This window comes from Nomascus leucogenys, chromosome 15, assembly GCF_006542625.1.
Source record: "Nomascus leucogenys isolate Asia chromosome 15, Asia_NLE_v1, whole genome shotgun sequence".
NCBI lineage: Eukaryota > Metazoa > Chordata > Mammalia > Primates > Hylobatidae > Nomascus > Nomascus leucogenys.
In genome coordinates, this window is record NC_044395.1 from 5,071,707 (window position 1) to 5,090,518 (window position 18,812).

General features: G+C 45.3%; 1 protein-coding gene across 7 annotated transcripts in view; it reads left to right on the forward strand.

The window, feature by feature from the left end:
* NFRKB (nuclear factor related to kappaB binding protein) overlaps positions 1–18,812 on the forward strand; it is a 33,104-nt gene that overhangs the window by 5,497 nt on the left and 8,795 nt on the right. For 4 of the 7 annotated variants that reach the window (XM_030794570.1, XM_030794571.1, XM_030794567.1 and 1 more), the window contains 20 exons: positions 1,319–1,520; positions 3,673–3,800; positions 4,514–4,688; positions 5,241–5,378; positions 5,978–6,051; positions 6,923–7,007; positions 7,498–7,678; positions 7,935–8,043; positions 8,276–8,402; positions 8,622–8,687; positions 11,543–11,622; positions 11,733–11,779; positions 12,717–12,777; positions 13,211–13,385; positions 14,571–14,677; positions 15,119–15,242; positions 15,458–15,537; positions 15,704–15,924; positions 16,023–16,293; positions 16,925–17,137. In XM_030794570.1, the coding sequence (XP_030650430.1) occupies positions 1,319–1,520; positions 3,673–3,800; positions 4,514–4,688; positions 5,241–5,378; positions 5,978–6,051; positions 6,923–7,007; positions 7,498–7,678; positions 7,935–8,043; positions 8,276–8,402; positions 8,622–8,687; positions 11,543–11,622; positions 11,733–11,779; positions 12,717–12,777; positions 13,211–13,385; positions 14,571–14,677; positions 15,119–15,242; positions 15,458–15,537; positions 15,704–15,924; positions 16,023–16,293; positions 16,925–17,137 (2,664 nt within the window). The remainder of the gene's footprint in view (positions 1–1,318; positions 1,521–3,672; positions 3,801–4,513; positions 4,689–5,240; positions 5,379–5,977; positions 6,052–6,922; positions 7,008–7,497; positions 7,679–7,934; positions 8,044–8,275; positions 8,403–8,621; positions 8,688–11,542; positions 11,623–11,732; positions 11,780–12,716; positions 12,778–13,210; positions 13,386–14,570; positions 14,678–15,118; positions 15,243–15,457; positions 15,538–15,703; positions 15,925–16,022; positions 16,294–16,924; positions 17,138–18,812) is intronic. The other 3 variants (XM_030794572.1, XM_030794569.1, XM_030794568.1) reach the window with 2 other exon arrangements.

Below are 18,812 nucleotides of genomic sequence, written 5' to 3' on the forward strand. Positions count from 1 at the left end.
TCTGCTGCCTCCACCTCCCTCCCTGTCCTTGCTCTAGCCAAATATTGCCTGAACTCTTAAAAAAAAAAAGTATCACACAGAAGAGTCTATAAAATGCATACACACACACACACACACACACACACACACACACACACACAGACGTACAACACTAATAAAACATGCATGTAGCCTTCAGTTAGGGTAGGGACACTACCAAGACCACTGAAGCCCACCACCACGTACCCTGTCTTATCCCTCTCTATTCCCCCACAGGTAACTGCTATCCTTTCTTTTGTGTTAATTCTTTTTTTGTTTTTCTGGTGTTGCTCTGTGGATTTCTAACCTTCTCCCCCACCATCCTTTTTCTCTTTCCTCGTACCTCTCCTGTCTTAACCGTTTTTTGGTGAGAATTCTCTGACATTGTAAATGTGGGATGTTTGCTTCTATACACATCAGCACTTCTTTAACTACATTGTAACTGCATGTTTAATTGTTCCCCACCTCAGACCATATATATGCCAGGCCAAGTTAGTATTTTGCTGGTGGAAGGTATCCGGTATGTAACTCGTGAGTTAAAAATGAACCCCGTCCTGTTTCTTCTCACTCTTAGCTGGTGACTTCAGTCCCTCAAGTTCATTCCTTCTATGTTAACCTTTTCCTGCCACTCAGTTGAGGTGGAATTCAGATGTCCACCCTCATACCCTCGTTGGCAGAGGTGGCTTCCAAGTGGAATTGTCTACTAAAATCATTTTCCTCTGGATAATTATTTACCGTTGGATACAAGACTGTGGCTCATATGTAGTCTTTAATCTCAAGATCATTGGAATTTTAGTTTATTTTAAAAAACGTAGGCCAGGCACGGTGGTTCACGCCTGTAATCCCAGCACTTTGGGAGGCCGAAGCAGGCAGATCACCTCAGGTCAGGAGTTTGAGACCAGCCTGGTCAACATGGTGAAACCCTATCTCTACTAAAAATACAAAAAATAGCCAGGCGTGGTGGTGCGCACCTGTAATCCCAGCTACTTGGGAGGCTGAGGTAGGAGAATCGCTTGAGCCTGGGAGGCAGAGGTTGCAGCGAGCCGAGATCGTGCCATTGCACTCCAGCCTGGGCAACGAGCAAAATTCGGTCTCAAAAAGAAAAAAAAAAAAAAAATGTAAAAAGTTGATAGTGATAGTTGCACAGCAAATGTGAATGCACTTAAAGCCACTGAAGTCTACACTTAACAATGGTTAAATTGGTAAATCTTATGTATATTATGTAATGTTTTGTATACACATACATACAAAAAACTTAAAAATTTATTTTGCTTTTGTTTACTTTTCCTATTTCTCCTAGCCTGAGATCTTCTTTGATGTTGTCAGCCTCTCAACATGGCAGGAAGTGTTAAGTGAGTGTCAACGTGAACACCTCCAGCAGTTTCTGCCTCAGTTTCCTGAAGACAGTGCTGAGCAGCAGAATGAACTCATCTTAGCCTTGTTCGGTGGGGAGAACTTCCGCTTTGGAAACCCTCTGCACATTGCCCAGAAGCTTTTCCGAGGTTTGTAGCTCAGTATTCTTTCTTTGAGGGGGGTGGTAGATGGGCACACGTTCACTTATGTGGGTGGGTATTCCTTTCTTCCTTTTCTTCTTTTTGTCTTCATGTACAGATACTGAGGCAGCAGAGAGCGGTTTTGTATAACACTTTGCTGTCTAGGCTGTGTTTTAAAAAATAAAAATTTATTGACATATAGAAAATATATAATATGAATTCAGCTGTGTAACCAGCATCTACATAAAAAAATAAAACATTTCCAGCATACTAGAGGTGCCCTTCATGCCTGGTCTTTAAAAAATTTTAAAAAGAGCTTGCCATTTGCTTTATTGCATGTATCAAGGTTTGTATGTGTGTGTGTGTTTAGGTACACACATACTTTTTGCTGCAGAAAAGATGACACTTCACTGTCAAGCACTTCAGCATGTCCATGTCTCTTAACAGCACTCTCCCATATCATCACCGCCCTGTTACCACACTCAAGGAATTTTACGTTGAGCAGATAATATCATAGGCTATTTCATGTTCAGGTTTTCTTTTCTTTTTTTTTTTGGAACAGAGTCTTGCTCTGTCGCCCAGGCTGGAGTGCAGTGGCGCGATCTCAGCTCACTGCAAACTCCGCCTCCCGGGTTCACGCCATTCTCCTACCTCAGCCTCCCTAGTAGCTGGGACTACAGGTGCCTGCCACCACGCCTGGCTAATTTTTTGTGTTTTTAGTAGAGACGGGGTTTCACTGTGTTAGCCAGGATGGTCTCAATCTTCTGACCTCATGATCCGCCTGCCTCGGCATCCCAAAATGCTGGGATCACAGGCGTGAGCCACCGCGCCCGGCCTTCATGTTCAAATTTTCTTAATTGTTTCTGCAATATCCTTTAGAGTATCTGTGTCAATCCAGGATCTGTTCAGGGTTCAAGCATTGTGCTTGGGCCTTACATCTCTTTAGCTTTTTGAATCTAGATAGGTCTCTTTGCCCCTTTTGTTTTTGTCTTTCAGTATACTGACATTTTTGAAGAGCCAGGACACTTGAATTATAAAATGTCCTGCTTCCTGGGAATTTGTCATTTTGTTTTCTCATGGTTAGATTGGGTTAAAGGCTTTCGGCAAGAATATGATACTGGAAATATGGTCTTTCCCATTGTATCACCTCAGGAGGCACATGGTGTCAGTTTTTCCATTTTGGTAAAGCCACATTTGATCATTCGGTTAAGGGGTGTCTGCCATAACTCTTGCTTGTAAGGGTACTTTTTTTCCTTTATCATTAAGAAGCAGTGTGGGATGATACTTTCGGATCATGGATAATGTGATAGTCTCATTTTTCAAAAGCCTTTGTTTTACCCAGTGGTTTTTGCTTCCATGAGTGATTCTCAACTGCATCAGTTACTATATTGGGGGTTGCAAAATGGTTTGGACCACTCTTTAAGTTACAGTTTGCTTTCTGTACCATAGAGAGGAGCCAAGGAAACCTCCTTCCCCTTCCCTTCCAGGGTGACTTTGTTCTGGCACAAGGCCCTGAATGGGCAGCACATCTTGAATTCTGTTAAACTCAACAACTTGACAGCTGCTAATGACCAGAGAGAGCAGCCTTATCATCTGAAATCTCATTATATTAAGGGTTTAAAATGAACATTCCCTCCTTTGGGGGGTTACTAGTGTAAAAAGGAATTCCCCTCTATGGTTGGCAGAGATCTGTTTCACTACAGCTGAGGGTGCACTGTCTCCTCTGATAGAGCAGAAGTCAGGGAGACCTGCTTGGCTTTAGAGGTGCTCTGTAAGGGACCTTCCATAATTGTAGCACTGTCTCTTGTGCTGGCATGTTTCCCCCGAAACAGTATGGTAGTCTGGTAAGGATACAAGCGAGGAATGTCAAGGCAGGACTTCCTGCATATTCCACTCTGACCCATGCCATGTGTCAGTTCTAGTGCTGCTGAAGACAGTTGCATTACTGTGGCTGTGATGGTCATCAGCCTTAAATGAGTTGTCATTGCTTCTCAGCACGCTTTTACTTTTGGTTCTCTTTCCTGATTCTCTTAAATGTTCACTTTTCCCTTAAGTTTTGTGGTACAGAGTTTACCATGTTAAGCACTCATTCAATGTATTTGTTGACTGATGATGTATATTTGTTGACTGATGTAAATATGTATACCTTTATTTCTTTAAGATGGACACTTTAACCCCGAGGTGGTCAAGTACCGGCAGCTATGCTTCAAGTCACAGTACAAGCGCTACCTCAACTCCCAGCAGCAGTATTTCCATCGGCTGCTGAAGCAAATTCTTGCTTCCCGGAGTGTAAGTAGTGCTGGGAACTGGATATAAAATGTGGGCAGTCACAGGAATCATGACTTCAAGAAGCAATTCAGGTGCAAAACGCAAAAATTGCCACTAAGAAAAAAATGCTACCGATTAATCTGTGACACAGTTAAGCTATGTCATCCTTTCTTATGATAAACTTCAAATGTGTCCTGATTTCAGAGATGTTAAAACATAAAAAAAAGGTGCTTTTTAAAATTGATGAAATTATAGTAGCTTCAGTGTTTACCAAGATAAACAGATGGATTTTGGATCTGTTGTGGGTTATTAAGGGAAACGAGGATTCCTTGGAATGGATATGGTGTGCATGGGCCTCTGAATGCTGTGATGGATGGTAGCATAACAGGCCCAATGGCCCCTGGGTCTGGACCAGCCTGGAAATTCTTAGAGGCAAAGTTGTTTGAATTTTAAGTCATCCTTTAAGCTTTGGTATAGAAATACTTGAATGTCTAGTATAAAAAAGTATTCATTCCTAGTAGAGCACTTCAACAGCCAGATTTGGGATTTTTCATGTAATCAATATAGATTCTTTTTATTTGGATATGTTAATGTATATGTGCATCTTTCTTTGTGATCTGGAGGGAGGGAGTTGGGCTTAACACTGAAGAGAAGAAAATGTAGACTTGTAGAGTGTTCATTGGTCCAGAACAGGTCTTGGAAGATGACGTGTACCCTACCTGATCTCTACCTAGGATCTGCTGGAGACGGCCCGGCGGAGTGGCCCCGCCCTTCCCTTCCGGCAGAAACGCCCTTCACCATCCCGCACACCTGAGGAGCGGGAGTGGCGGACCCAGCAGCGCTACTTGAAGGTCTTGAGGGAAGTGAAAGAGGAGTGTGGTGACACAGCCCTGTCATCTGATGAAGAGGGTGAGTGTCCTCGGGCACTTGGGGTAGCTGGGGTATTGGATTGATACCGGCCACTTGTCCGGTTGGAGCCAGTGGTAGCCATTTATCTCCCCAGCAAAGAAACCCTCTTGAGTTGTCTGGTCTGGGGTGCATAGCGGGACTCAGAAGGCCTTGGTCTTTGGGTTGCTGAGACATTGCCGTCAGATGGGGAGTGACTACATGGCCTTTTTCACCCTTGTGGCCATGTGGCATTTGAGCTTAGATGAGAGCCCGCCAGACGACTCCCTGCACGCCAGGGTTCTCCACAGTGGGCCTGACCGGTCCCATTTGCCACTTGAGAGAACTGTTTTCCCCTTACAGGAGAGTAGTAGTGGCTGTTGGCCTGCTGCAATGCAACCCCAGCACTCTGTTGAAGTCTCTCTTCCTGGAAGAGCCGTTAGATGACCTAAGTGTGCTCCAGCTGCTCTGGGGAAGGGTCAGAAAGGAGTGTGGAACCCTGGCCTCCATGTTGTTGGCTTAGCCTTGTTGAACCCAAATGGCCACTTACCCAATCTCCCCTATTGGAGTCCACAGCCACGTTGGATTTACAAGAACAATTTTCTTTTGAAGATCTCAGCTCATGGCTTCCGAGCTCTCCAGCACGTTCTCCTAGTCCTGCGGTGCCCCTGAGGGTGGTGCCCACACTTTCAACCACGGATATGAAAACCGCAGGTGAGAACCGAGCTGCCGCCGTCACCACTCTGGGACATTGCGGTGGAGACCTGAAAACTCCTTTAGAGGGAGGTGGGTGTGGGCAGATTCCTACCTACCAGGAAAACAAAGCTCCCTAGAACTAGGTGATTTGTTTGGTAAAGTTTTTGTACCATTTTACTTTTTTTTACATCTGGAGATAGGCCTGCTTTTTTTCCTTTATTTTAAAATTTTTTCTCAGAAGCTGATATTTTGGGCTAAAGAAAGCAAAACTTGAAACAGCAGTACGAAGGGGCAGTTCAGTAAGAGGACAAAGGAATAACCAGAGCCAAGCAATTCTCCAGAGTGTCTGTGAGTTTGGAGAAGAGTTTTTATTTGAAACAGGAAGCAAAGAAGGATGTTAAGAACTTTAAGTGTGTTTTAGGACCAGCTGAGTCACTGAAGTCATTTATTACCAATGTATGGAAAGGTGGAAGTGTCGATCCTGTGACTTTAAAGATTTTTGGTACTTGTAGTTCACAGGTGTCAGAAGGGGAACTCAGAAATATTTTACTTTTGACAAATGACCAAAAAGATGTAAATTGGAGAATCATGGTAGTGAATGTGGTTTGTTTTCTCAGATAAAATAGAACTGGGGGACAGTGACCTGAAGATAATGTTAAAGAAGCACCAGGAGAAGCGGAAGCATCAGCCAGTAAGATGGGAAGGGCGTGTGGCCGCATGGTTTTCAGCCTGATGTCTCAGGATTGGCTGTCCTGAGGAAGACACGGGGCATCACTGCCTCGTCTGTATGTCCTCCCTACCACTGTGGGCACAGGAGCAGCCGGCGAGGCTAGCTAGCATCAACGATGTGAGGCGCGGTGGCTTTGACTTCGCAGGGCCTGCTGAATGTAGTGTCTGCCTTAATCGTTACAATGACACTGTCGAGTATAGGAATCGTCGTCTCCACCTCAGCAGTGCTCAAGAGGTTCGGGAGCTTGTCCTTGGTCCTATAGCCAGTAAGCAGCAGAGCCAGGAGTTGGGCCCTGGGTTTGTCCCACTTTTTACTGTTTCCATTATTCCATGCTACCAAGTTGAGGTAGCTAGCACCAAGCCAGAGAGTTGAGTGGAGAAAAGATGATACCTTTTGGGGAAGAAAAGACAGTCCTTCTAAGACTAGGAGGTGAGATGGGAAGAACCCCACATTGCAAGTCAGTACTGAGTTCTCTCTCTTTTCTAGTTACTGTGATACTTCTCCAAACCCCATTTCCAGACTCTGTAAAACATAGTAATACTTAACAAGACTGTTTGCAAAGCACATGAGACAAGGAATGCAGAAGAGCTTTATAATTAAATGCTGTACAGTAGAAAGATTGAACTGGGTTCTATGCAGCAGTATGAAGTTATTTTTAATTAAATGGGGATATGATAGGGAAAAAATGGATAGTTTTCTCTCTCTATATTTTTCACTCAATGTGTTTTCCCCAAGTGTACCTAACATCTAATTGTTACATAAATTGGCAAAGTCACCTCAGTTTTTGCTCCTTTTTGGGCCTCCATGACCAAATTCTGGATATCACATCTAGGATCACCCGGACCTTTTGACAGGGGACCTGACTCTCAATGACATCATGACTCGAGTAAATGCTGGCAGGAAGGGCTCTCTGGCAGGTAAATGACTGGGCCTCTCTAGGAGCCTTCATCTGACTATGGTGTTAAGTTGCATGAGCCTCTAACATGGCAAAAATAAATGAAACCATGGCCTCCTTCATGCTGGTAACCTTTATTATTACCTCTTATGGGCTAACAGGTGGGAAATGAATGTAAAAGCAGTACAACAGAGCATCAGCTCTTTAATAAATATTAAAATTAAGCCGTATACTTGGGAGGCTGAGGTGGGAGGATCGCTTGAGCCAGGGATATTGAGGCTGCAGTGAGCTATGATCGCACCACTGTACTCCAGCCTGGGCGACAGAGTGAGATCCTGTCTCAAAAAAAAAAAAAAGCTGTAAATCACTCAATGAATTGGTTTCATTGAGTGTTTCATTGCTGAGACTTTTCTATCTTTGGTGGGCCTTGGGAAGAGAATGTGCAGATAAGACCCTTCACTTCCCTGTGTAGGAGATACATTTCTGTGACTGGTGTTACTTTGCCTTTCCAGCCTTATATGACTTGGCTGTCCTTAAAAGAAAGGTTAAGGAAAAAGAGGAAAAGAAGAAGAAGAAAATAAAAATGATCAAATCAGAGGCAGAGGACCTGGCTGAGCCGCTAAGCAGTACTGAAGGAGTTGCACCTCTCTCACAGGCCCCCTCTCCACTGGCAATTCCTGCTATCAAGGAAGAGTAAGTGAGCAACAGAGATTCTGTAATTCTCAGAGTGAACGAGTAAGCCATAGGCTGTGCCCTGGCCCCTAGGGCTTGTCGTAGCTCTAAGTGTGTTGGACTTGTAGACCTGGAGTCCCAGGGATGCTGCTGGGAAAATGTATTGTTTGCTCCTTTCTTGAACTCCTTTATGACTGCTAGGAGGCTTGGGCACCTGAATCAATCTAGGGATGTGTTCTTGGTCTTTTTGGTTCTTATATTTTTCTTCCCTCATTAGGCCCCTTGAAGACCTCAAGCCTTGCCTTGGAATCAATGAAATATCTTCCAGCTTTTTCTCTCTTCTATTAGAGATCTTGCTGCTGGAGAGTCAGGCTAGCCTTCCTATGGTAAGCGTTTTGGAAAAGTTGGAGGTACACTAGAGTTTTCAAAGTGTTCAAATCCTGAATGGTCTGTAGCTTGAGAAGTGGAACTCTGAGTTCCTCTCAAAGCTCTGTAGTTAACTTGCTGTGTGATTCGGACAAACTCCGGATGCATATACCGCAGCTTGTGGTGGCACTTGTGTGGAATTGCTGCTATAGAAGAGAAGTCTAACTGGGTTCTGCCTTTGCTTTCCCTCAGCTAGAGGAGCGAGTTTTGGATTGGCAGTCATCGCCAGCCAGCTCCCTCAACAGCTGGTTCTCTGCGGCCCCCAACTGGGCTGAGTTGGTACTACCAGCCCTGCAGTATCTTGCTGGAGAAAGTCGAGGTAAGATGCTCTTTTTTGTAGGGTCAGTATTTTTTCCCCCTTTTGTCTAATTAATTATTAGAATAAACTGCAGTTTTGCTCGTGTCATCCATTATGCCTTTGCATAGTGCTGTGCCTTGAAGGTTCCTGCTTTTCTAATACACTGTGGAACACTCAAAAGCTGTTTCACAGCTCAGGGACGCACCTGTATGGCTTGTTTATGTGGTCCATTTCTTGCAGCTGTTCCTTCCAGTTTCTCTCCATTTGTTGAATTCAAAGAGAAAACGCAACAGTGGAAGTTGCTTGGTAAGTAATCCAGTTTACCTACCCCAACAGGTTTTCGTTCTCCCATTTCTTCCCGTAAGTTTATTTGCCTTCCAGTCAATATAGTTCTGCAGATTGGTTTAAAAAAGCAATATCATATCTTATTTTGCTCTGTGAAGGAGTCCTTCAAGACCCTTTTTGTACTCTCAAGATGGGTTAACTAACTCCTCTGGTTGGACCAAAGCTGAGATGGAAGGGATAGCCTTTCTGTATGATGTAGTCTGGTGATGGCTAAATTTAAGTCTGCAAGGGTATTTTGCAAGAGCATCAACATTTATATTAATCATACAAATGACTTTGGATTAATTTGTAATATAAATTTTTTCTTTCCTAAAAATGGGCTTTGCTATTGAGGAGAATGTGCAGCAGCCCTGAATAAGTGGTTTCTAAAGAACAGGGTTCTTATTTTTAAGTTTATAAAGCCCACTTAGTGTGTAAGTTATCATAACATGCATCTGAAGTCACTTGGAGGCTGTTACCTGGTTACGGTGAAAAGAGAGAAATCCAGTGTTGGTTTCCTGTTGAAATTCACAGGCACTTCTCTGTGCTAAGTGGTCTGTGGAGAAGTGTATGGAGAGCAGGTTATGAAAACAGTAGACTCATTCATTCGTTACTTACTACATTTATTCGGCTTCTAGGTGTCAGGCACTGTTGTTAGGTGCTGGGGGATACAATGGCTTCTGAGACAGTGTGCTCCTCTCATAGGGCCTAAGGTCTGTTTGGAGAACAAATACTTATTTAGATTTAATGACAAACTGATCCTTTCTGTAAAGGAAAAGTGCCAGAGAGGATGGGGGTTTATTATAATAGGAATTGATGGAGTTTGCAGAGTTGGGAGGACCCTCTTGAGGAAGCAGCATCTGAGCAGAGGTATGTGATGAATAGGACTGAGCCAGGCAGGCAGAGGGGAGGCAGCAGCATTCGAGGTGGAGGAGGTAGAACCTTTCCATGGGGAAGACTTGATCTAAAACAGTCACGCAACCCACGGGCTATGAGAGCTGACGGTAATTTAGATAAACGGAGAGAGGATGGATACGTTTGAGAAAGATTTAGGTGGGCTTGGTTATGGCTTGGCTGTGGGGAACGAAGGAGAATGGTGTGAGGCATGGCTCCCGCTAGATTTGCAGCTGGTGGAGGAAGGTGGTGTTCGTGCAGGTAGCAGATGTGGAGGACTGGACTTGGAGGGTGGAGATCCGAGTTTAGTTTTTTAAATTTATTTATTCATTTATTTTTTGAGACAGAGTCTTGCTCTGTCCCCAGGCTGGAGTGCAGTGGCACGATCTTGGCTCACTGCAAGCTCTGCCTCCCGGGCTCAAGCAATTCTCCTGCCTCCTCCTACTGCTGAGTAGCTGGGGCCACAGGCGTGCACAACCATGCCTGGCTGTTTTTTGTATTTTTAGTAGAGACAAGGTTTCCCCATGTTGCCCAGGCTGGTCTTGAACTCCTGAGCCCAGGTGATCCACCTGCCTCGGCCTCCCAAAGTGCTGGATTACAGGTGTGAGCCACCGCACCCAGCCTGACTTTAGTTTTAGAGCTGCGTTTGAGGTATTTCAGTGGAGTTGTTGAGTAGACAGTAGGATGTGTGGGTTTAGAATTCAGACCAGAGAGTTTAAGGGGGAGAGTGTTGGCATGTGTGTGGTGCAGGGCACAGATGATGCTGTTACCTGAGGAGGAAGCACAGAGTGAGGAGAGAGGGCCGAGAAGGGCTCTTCACGACAGAGGGGCTGAGTGAGAGCATGAGAGTGCAGGGGCGAGGGGTGACTGTAGAGATGGGGAAAGCCTGGAACAGGGTTTTCCTGAGTCTTGGAAGCCAGGAGACAGGAGCACCTGAGAAGTGGGGAGTGGTCATTTGCCTCCATAGTTCCTAAAAGAATCAGTAAGATAAAGACTAAAGATTTGTGAACATGGAGGAAGTTGTGAATTTTTCAGTGAGCACGATTCCCTAGTGGAATGGTGGAGGTGAAGCCACTGTGAGCTGAAGGTGATGATGGTAGCTGACTGCAAGCACTCCGCCCTCTGTCAGGCTGCAGTAGCCATGGAGGGAGCACGTATACCTAGGCCTGGCAGAGTGTTTCTTGTAGGGCCAGATAATAAGCGTTTGAAGCCTGTCGGCCAGATGCTTTAGTTGAAGCTACTCTGCCATTGTTGAGAGCTTTCTACAAATAGTGATATTGTATATTGACTATGAAAAGAAAGATAAACAGCCCCTTTGAGAAGGGTAGCTGCATTCATCACATAAGCAGACCTGGCCGATGATGGTCCTCTGGCTTCTAGCCTGGGCAGGAGACACAGGTGCCATCAGGGTCTCAGACAGTCTGAACAGAGTGACCTGAGAAGAGGGCACAGGAGACAGGACTTACCTCTTTGTAGGCAGGTCGTGGGAAGTCAAGCTTTTTCCTGCCCTAGGGTCTTAACTGCTATGCTAGTGAATAGAATTTTTTCTGTGCCCCACTAGCCAGAAGCCTTTCTTACCTACAAAAATAGAATAATTACCTTGGTATAAGCTATCATTACATCCTTTGTGATGCCTACCACTTTTTGAATTGATTTTAAAATATGTTCTCTTTCCTCACTTGACTGTAAACTCCCATGAGGGTGGAGACTGAATTCACTGAGTAACCTTAGCTTCACATGCAATGCATGGCACAGTGGGTACTCAGCGAATGCCTATGGAGTGAATGATTTGATTAGGTGGCATCCAAGAGTGGTGGTCATTTTGTTACTACAGCTCCTGATAGAATCTGTCTGTGTTGTAGATACAGCTAGTAAAGAGAAAGTAAGATTCTCAATAATACCTTAGTCCTTCTTATTTTTTTATCTCTTTATTCCTCTCATAGGCCAATCCCAAGATAATGAAAAGGAATTAGCTGCCCTCTTCCAGCTATGGCTAGAGACCAAAGATCAGGCCTTCTGTAAGGTATGTTTTTTTTAAGAAATACCAGATCCTTCTCACTAGATTTCCAGAGCTCTTAAGTTTGTCCAAATTCTTTAGCCCATTTACCTGTCAATGTTTTTCTTTTTCTCCAGCAAGAAAATGAAGACAGTTCAGATGCCACGACACCTGTCCCTCGGGTGTGAGTACAATACTCTAGTGGTGGGTGGTGTCCCAGGAAACTGTAGTTCAGATACTGCCTTGGTTTTGTTGATACTTCTTGGTATGCTAGAGCTGTAGTGGGCTTCAGAGCTCTGAGGAGTCCCCTGGTTCTTTCTGACTTGGCATACTGTGGCAGGCCGCACCCCCGAGTGAACAGGACTCCTTGTGGAAGGGGCTTTGGTGGAGAGAGGGGCCGGCAGGAGAGCCTCTAAGGGGCATATGACCTGCTTTGTATGTGGACGTACTTTTTTAATGTGTACTCCTCCCTGGGCTCCTACTTGAGAATTATTCATCCAGGCCACCTTAGTCCAATAAATGGAAGCATGAAGTTGAGTGACTTGCTGAAGGTTAGCAGCAGGACCCCAGCTAGAACTTAGATCTCTTGACTGTTAGTCTTAGGCTGTTTATATCACATTGTCCCGTGTTTCTGTTTCTGTCCTGGCATGGTTTGGTAGTTTTCTGACACCAGGACAGAGGCCCAGTCTTAAGTGCGGCAGAACTTTTGCTTCATGTAATAGAGGTGTAGATCTCAAGCTCCTGGGTACTTTCCCGGAGGTAGAAAAACAACTCTTATCGAACACACCTGAAGACCTTTGTTCCTCTAAGGCCGAATTGTTTGTTGCCATTACAATGGATCTACTTAGCAGCAATATTGAAAGCAGTAGGTAAAGATGTCAGCCTCTTGCCCATCTATCCACCCAGTACCTTTCTGGATTTCTAAGAATCAAGTGATTTTGGAAATACCAACAGGAGTTACTTCGTAGGAGCTGGAAAGTGGGCTCTTCACTTTTGTAAGAATTGAGTGCTTCTTGAGGGACATCTTTCCATGTCACAGTGGGAATGGTTCTGAAGCGGGGGCAATGGGTCTGACACACATGCCAGCTCTCAGGGTTGATACAGAATTCTTTATATTCCAGAAGAACTGACTATGTGGTACGGCCCAGCACGGGGGAGGAGAAACGGGTTTTTCAGGAGCAGGTAAGAAATACCTAAAAGCCAGTGTGAGTCTCTGCCTCTGTGAACCATGCAGAGAGAAGCTCTGAGCCTGACTCTCCTGCATCTACCTTCTTGCAGGAAACTCAGACCTTTCCCCTTAGACCTTCTGTTGGCTGGGATTACTTGTTGGGGGTGGAAACGGTGTGGGGAAGGGGAGTAAGAAATGCTTGGATGATCTTGTCTTCCAGGTAGCAAAGTGCCTTCATATGACCTTGTCCCTCTGCTCAGTGACTGGCTCTGAGAATCATCCTTTTCCCACTGTGGTTGGCTGAGCATTCCTACTAGAATCAGCTGTTCCTTCCTGTTTTAATTGTTCCATGCTTATATTGTAAGGAAGCTGCTTATATTGTAAGGAAGCCCGAGAGAGAACCCCACTAATTCTGACCTAGAAGCCTTGTCCCTTGTCTCTTGGTAGGAGCGTTACAGGTATAGCCAACCCCATAAGGCGTTCACCTTTCGCATGCACGGCTTTGAGTCTGTGGTGGGGCCAGTGAAGGGCGTGTTTGACAAGGAGACCTCACTCAACAAGGCTCGGGAGCACTCCCTGCTGCGCTCCGACCGGCCTGCCTACGTCACCATTCTGTCTCTTGGTAGGTGGCACGTGTTGATTATCACAGATCCCTTTCTTCACCCGGCAGCTTTTCGGTTATCAACTCTGAAGTCTGTCCTCGCCTTACCCCTCCACCCAGGGTAGGCTTTGAGAACAAGGGATAATTTTTCGAAGCATTGGAGTTTGGGAGCTCCCAGCTGGCTTCAGCTCCCAGTCTTCTTCCTTAAGTCTGGGCTTACATTTACGTTCATTTCGGAGTTGCTCCCAGACCAGCTAAATAGGTTAAATACAGGAATTGGCTTCCTCCAGGCTAGTGGAACTTGTGGACCCCTTCTCAGAATTACACTTTTAAATGCATAAAATAAAATACAGTTACAAAAGAGACCAGTTGTTTTGAAATAGTTATCAAAATGTTAAAACAAGTTTATGGTGCAGAAATATGTGTTGTTACTATGATGTTATATGACAAGATCTAGCAGGAGATCTGACATTTCTTGAAATTTCCAAGTAGTGATGAGTATAAATGATATTCTTAGCTATCTGCAATAGCTGTAATATATGAAAATGTCTGATTTCTATTACACCATCACAGCACTGCCAGTATATGGTTTGTTCCCTTTGTTCATAATTGAAGGAAATGCTTAATTTCAGTTTAAGATATAATTTTGCTTCCCACCTGAGTTCACGGGCCCTCTGAATTCTTAAGGTGTTACCTAAAAGTGACTCTTAAAAGTGTATAAGGGCTAGGTGCGATGGCTCATGTGTGTAATCCCAGCACTTTGGGAGGCCAAGGCAGGCGGATCACCTGAGCTCAGGAGTTCAAGACCAGCCTGGTCAACGTGGTGAAACCCTGTCTCTACTAAAAATGCAAAAATTAGCTGGACATGGTGGTACACGGCTGTAATCCCAGCTACTCGGGAGGCTGAGGCAGGAGAATTGCTTGAACCTGGGAGGTGGAGGTTGCGGTGAGCTGAGATCACACCATTGCACCTCAGCCTGGGCAACAAGAGCAAAACTGTGTCTCAAAAAAAAAGAAAAGTGTATAGGGAATTCCAGTGGCTGAGCTGCCAGCTGCTGGAGGGCAGAGTGCACCTAATCTGGTGGCATCAGGGAAGGTGGAGGAGCAGGAACCCCAGGGAGCTTTGCCCACCAGCAGGTAGAGGGGGTTGTACCCCCGTGGGAACCCCGCCTGACTTGTGGACTGTGTGCTTTCTCATGTCATCAGTTCGGGATGCTGCGGCTCGACTGCCTAATGGAGAAGGCACTCGGGCGGAGATCTGTGAACTGCTTAAGGACTCCCAGTTTCTTGCACCAGATGTCACCAGCACTCAGGTAGGATGGAGAAGAGATTACTTTTGCTCTGTTCCAGAATGGATTTAAGAAAACTTACTAGGAAATATAAAAATATAACACATTTTTAAAAAACTGAATGAAGTGAAAAATATACCTTGAAAAATGCATAGTGATCAAAACTCTTGCTGTTAGTGAAACACAAATTTTGCTCTAGGCTTTCTTTTAGCTTATGGTAAAGGGCAGGCTGGTCACTTACTTCACAGTATCCTTACAGTAAAAATCGATCAGTATCTCAGTAGTCTTACAGCATTTATTGTCTTGTGAAATGATTTGGTGAACTATTGGGAATACACAGCTAGGCTGAGATAGAATCTGTACCAGCTGTGATTTAGATACAATGACATTTTTTTTCCTAGAGTCCAAATAACTTCTGTTATCTGAGCTTGACTTGTTTCTTATTTCCCTTTGTCTGATTTGTAGGTAAATACAGTAGTGAGTGGTGCACTGGATCGGCTACATTATGAAAAAGATCCTTGTGTGAAATACGACATTGGACGAAAGCTGTGGATCTACCTGCATCGTGACCGGAGTGAAGAAGAGTTTGGTGTGTGAGGCCTCTGGGCACTGTGTCCGACCAAACTGGGGATACTTTCTGACTTTCTACCCCAATTCCATTATTCTTTTCATTGGCATATAGGTAGGACAAGATGGTACAGGCAGGATTCAGTCCACCGGCAAGGTGTTGGTTTTTAACAACAACCCCTCTTTTTAGTTTGCTAAGGTTAAACTCTGGCTGAAGCTTGCCCCTCTTGTTCACAGAGCGGATTCACCAAGCACAAGCAGCTGCAGCTAAAGCCAGAAAAGCCCTTCAGCAAAAACCCAAGCCCACATCCAAGGTGGTAAGTGACCTCAGGAGAGTGTCTGCCTTAGGGATTCTGGGATGGAGGCAACTAAGAGTAGCTGCTCGGCTTTCACTTAGTGTGGGGCATCAGGAGCTGTAGGGGTGTCCCTTCCTTTAGGGGGATCTTCACGACACCAGGTGAGTTTCTTTGTCTTCCGTTCTAGAAGTCCAGTAGCAAGGAGAGCTCCATAAAGGTCCTTAGCAGTGGCCCTTCTGAGCAGAGTCAGATGAGCCTCAGTGACTCCAGTATGCCACCCACCCCAGTCACACCTGTAACCCCCACCACACCAGCATTGCCCGCCATTCCCATCTCCCCTCCACCTGTATCGGCGGTGAACAAAAGCGGCCCTTCCACAGTCTCAGAACCAGCTAAGTCTAGCTCAGGGTAAGTTCTTCCTTTTCTTCAGCTTTTTCATTCTAGAGTCCTTTTGTATGCATGTCCTAAGTTTTTGTTTTTTTGTCTTTCCTCAATGTTCCTCATAGTGTTCTTCTGGTGTCTTCACCAACAATGCCACATCTGGGAACAGTGCTTTCTCCAGCTTCCAGCCAGACTACACCCAGTTCTCAGGCTGCTGCCCGGGTGGTGAGCCACTCTGGCTCTGCTGGACTGTCTCAGGTGCGAGTGGTGGCCCAGCCTAGCCTTCCTGCTGTTCCCCAGCAGTCGGCAGGCCCAGCACAGACACTGCCACAGATGCCAGCAGGACCGCAGATCCGGGTTCCAGCCACTGCCACACAGACCAAAGTAGTGCCGCAGGTAAACAGGGAAGCTGGGTCACTGGGAAGCAGGGATGCAGACCCAGAGGTGGGCTGATGAGTCAGATGGGCAGTGTCTGGGTAAGGAACTGGGAGCCATACATTGTTGCTACTGGTGATGACATTCATCAGAATAAGCCACTTAATGTTCAGAGCTGTGTAAGCATTTTTAGATAGTGTGTATGTGTTGGGAATCAGATCTTCAGAGCAGTCGAGTGGTTTCCCCAGGACCCTGACATCAGGATCTCTGTAGAGGCGGGTTGTAAATTCGGACCTTGTCAGTCTACATCTCAGCCTCTAGTCTTAGCTACGCCGTGAACTAGTTGTGTGAGTTTAGAGAAGATTTGTATCCTCTTTATCTCAGTTTCCTTTGCTATAAAAGGGGTAAGATAGTATTTGTCCTCAGTGTGTAGGAATAAAATGAGATGTTAATTGTAAAATTCTGAAAATGAAGATACACACTAATGAGACATTTACAGTGTCCATTTTAGAGAGTGGTGTGCCTTAAGTACTGTGGGATTAGAAGCTCTTTGAGAGGAATGCTTCCTGGGGTGATGAGGGAGACTCTTGGTTAGAGTGCTGGTCTGCATCTTAGAGTCTAATTAAGCTCTCGGCCTCATGCCCTGAACTAGACAGTAATGGCCACTGTGCCAGTCAAAGCGCAGACTACGGCAGCCACTGTGCAGCGGCCTGGACCTGGGCAGACAGGGCTCACGGTGACAAGTCTCCCTGCCACAGCCAGCCCTGTGAGTAAGCCAGCCACGAGTTCTCCTGGGACCTCTGCTCCCAGTGCCTCCACGGCTGCCGTCATTCAAAACATCACAGGACAGAACATCATCAAGCAGGTAGGTGGGGCTCTTTCCAGGTGGATCTCAATCCTTCATCCTGGAGCAGGGACCACTGGAGCTGGAGGTTCTTGGCCAGACTGCATGCCCATGGGAAGAAGATTGGTCATCTTCGACTCTCAGCTTATACTTAGGCGTGAGTTCCCACCAAAGGCAGTGCAGCCTTTATAGATGCTGAGGAGATTTCTTCTGTTTCATTCCATTTAATTCAGCATTTAGTAGTCGAGTTTCTGGATTTAGAATAGACCGTTCATGAATTTAGTTAAATTCCCATGGCCATATTTTATTGGCTTCTCAGTTTACCTCTCGTAAAAGTAGAATTTGCTTTTACTTTCTTGGTTGTGAATATAAAAGAATAATCAACGAACTTCAAAGAACTGTAAGCAGTATAGCAACTAATACTGATAGGAGTGCCTCCTGTGTGCCTGCACTGCATTAAGCATTTTTTGCTTGTTAAATAGTCTAATCTTCTTAGCTCTGTGGGGTAGGCACTCTTATTATTTACAGATGGAGAAATGGAACCACATAACGATAAAGTAATGTTTTTTTTGTTGTTGTTCAACAAACATTAAGCTAGACACTGTCCTAAGTATTGGAGATTTAATGGTACATTAAACAGACTTAAGTCCTTCCCCTCGCGGAACTTGTATTCTCATAGAGCTAAGAGACAAGTACCTCAGTGTGAGTAATAAATGCTATGCTAATCGGTAGACAGGCTCAGGGGTGGAGAGCAGTAGTGTGTTATTTTAGCTGCAGTGATTGGAGAAGGCCTCTCTGGGGAGGTGACATTTGAAAGAGATGAAAGAAAGAGCGCGCCATGAAGTGATGATTGGGAGATAAAACATTTGAGGCCCAGGAATGGCAAGTGCAGATGTTTCGTGTCAGGAATATGATTGAAGAACGAGAGGAAAATCATTGTGGCTGGAGTGTAGGGAGCAAGTGTGAGGGTGTTAGAGGACGAGGATGGGAGAGGTTGCCAGTAGTTAGATTATGTGGGACTTTGAAGTTAATTTAAATGTGAGGGGAGCCCCTGGAAGATGGTGAGCAAGGGTGACTTGATCTGGTTTACATTTAAAGAAACATCCAGCTGCTGGGTAGAATGAACAGTGGGGGACAAGAATGGAAATGGGGAACCCCTGTAGGAGGCAGTGGCAGTCGTCCAGGTGAGAGGCAAGGCTGCTGTAGATTGGAGTGACCGTTCATCAGAGGTGGAGGGGAGTAGTGGGGTCTGGATGTGGTTGAAGGGGGAGCTAGTGCAGTTTGCTGGTGGCTTGTGTGGGGGTCTGAGAGGAGGAAGGTGAGAATTACCCCATCCATGGCTTTGGCTTGGGTGCTTGGATAGATGGTGGCATCATTTATTGAGGTAGAAGAAAATTGAGGTGTGGAGACTGCAAGACAGAGTGTGGTAGGGAAGGTGTGAGATGAGACTCGGTGGATCAGGATAACGCATGGGCTTCACTGGGCCAGTGGATTGGTGGCTTTTGGGGAATGGGTTCAAAAGAGAAGGTAAGGTGAGGAAGTGGAGACAGTGAGTATGATCGGCCTCTGTACTCGTGGGTTGTACATCCTCAGATTCAGCTAACCATGGATTATTTGCAAAAAACCCCAGTAAAAAATAACAATACAATAAAAAATAATACAGATTAAAAAACCAATACAGTATAGAAGCTGTTTA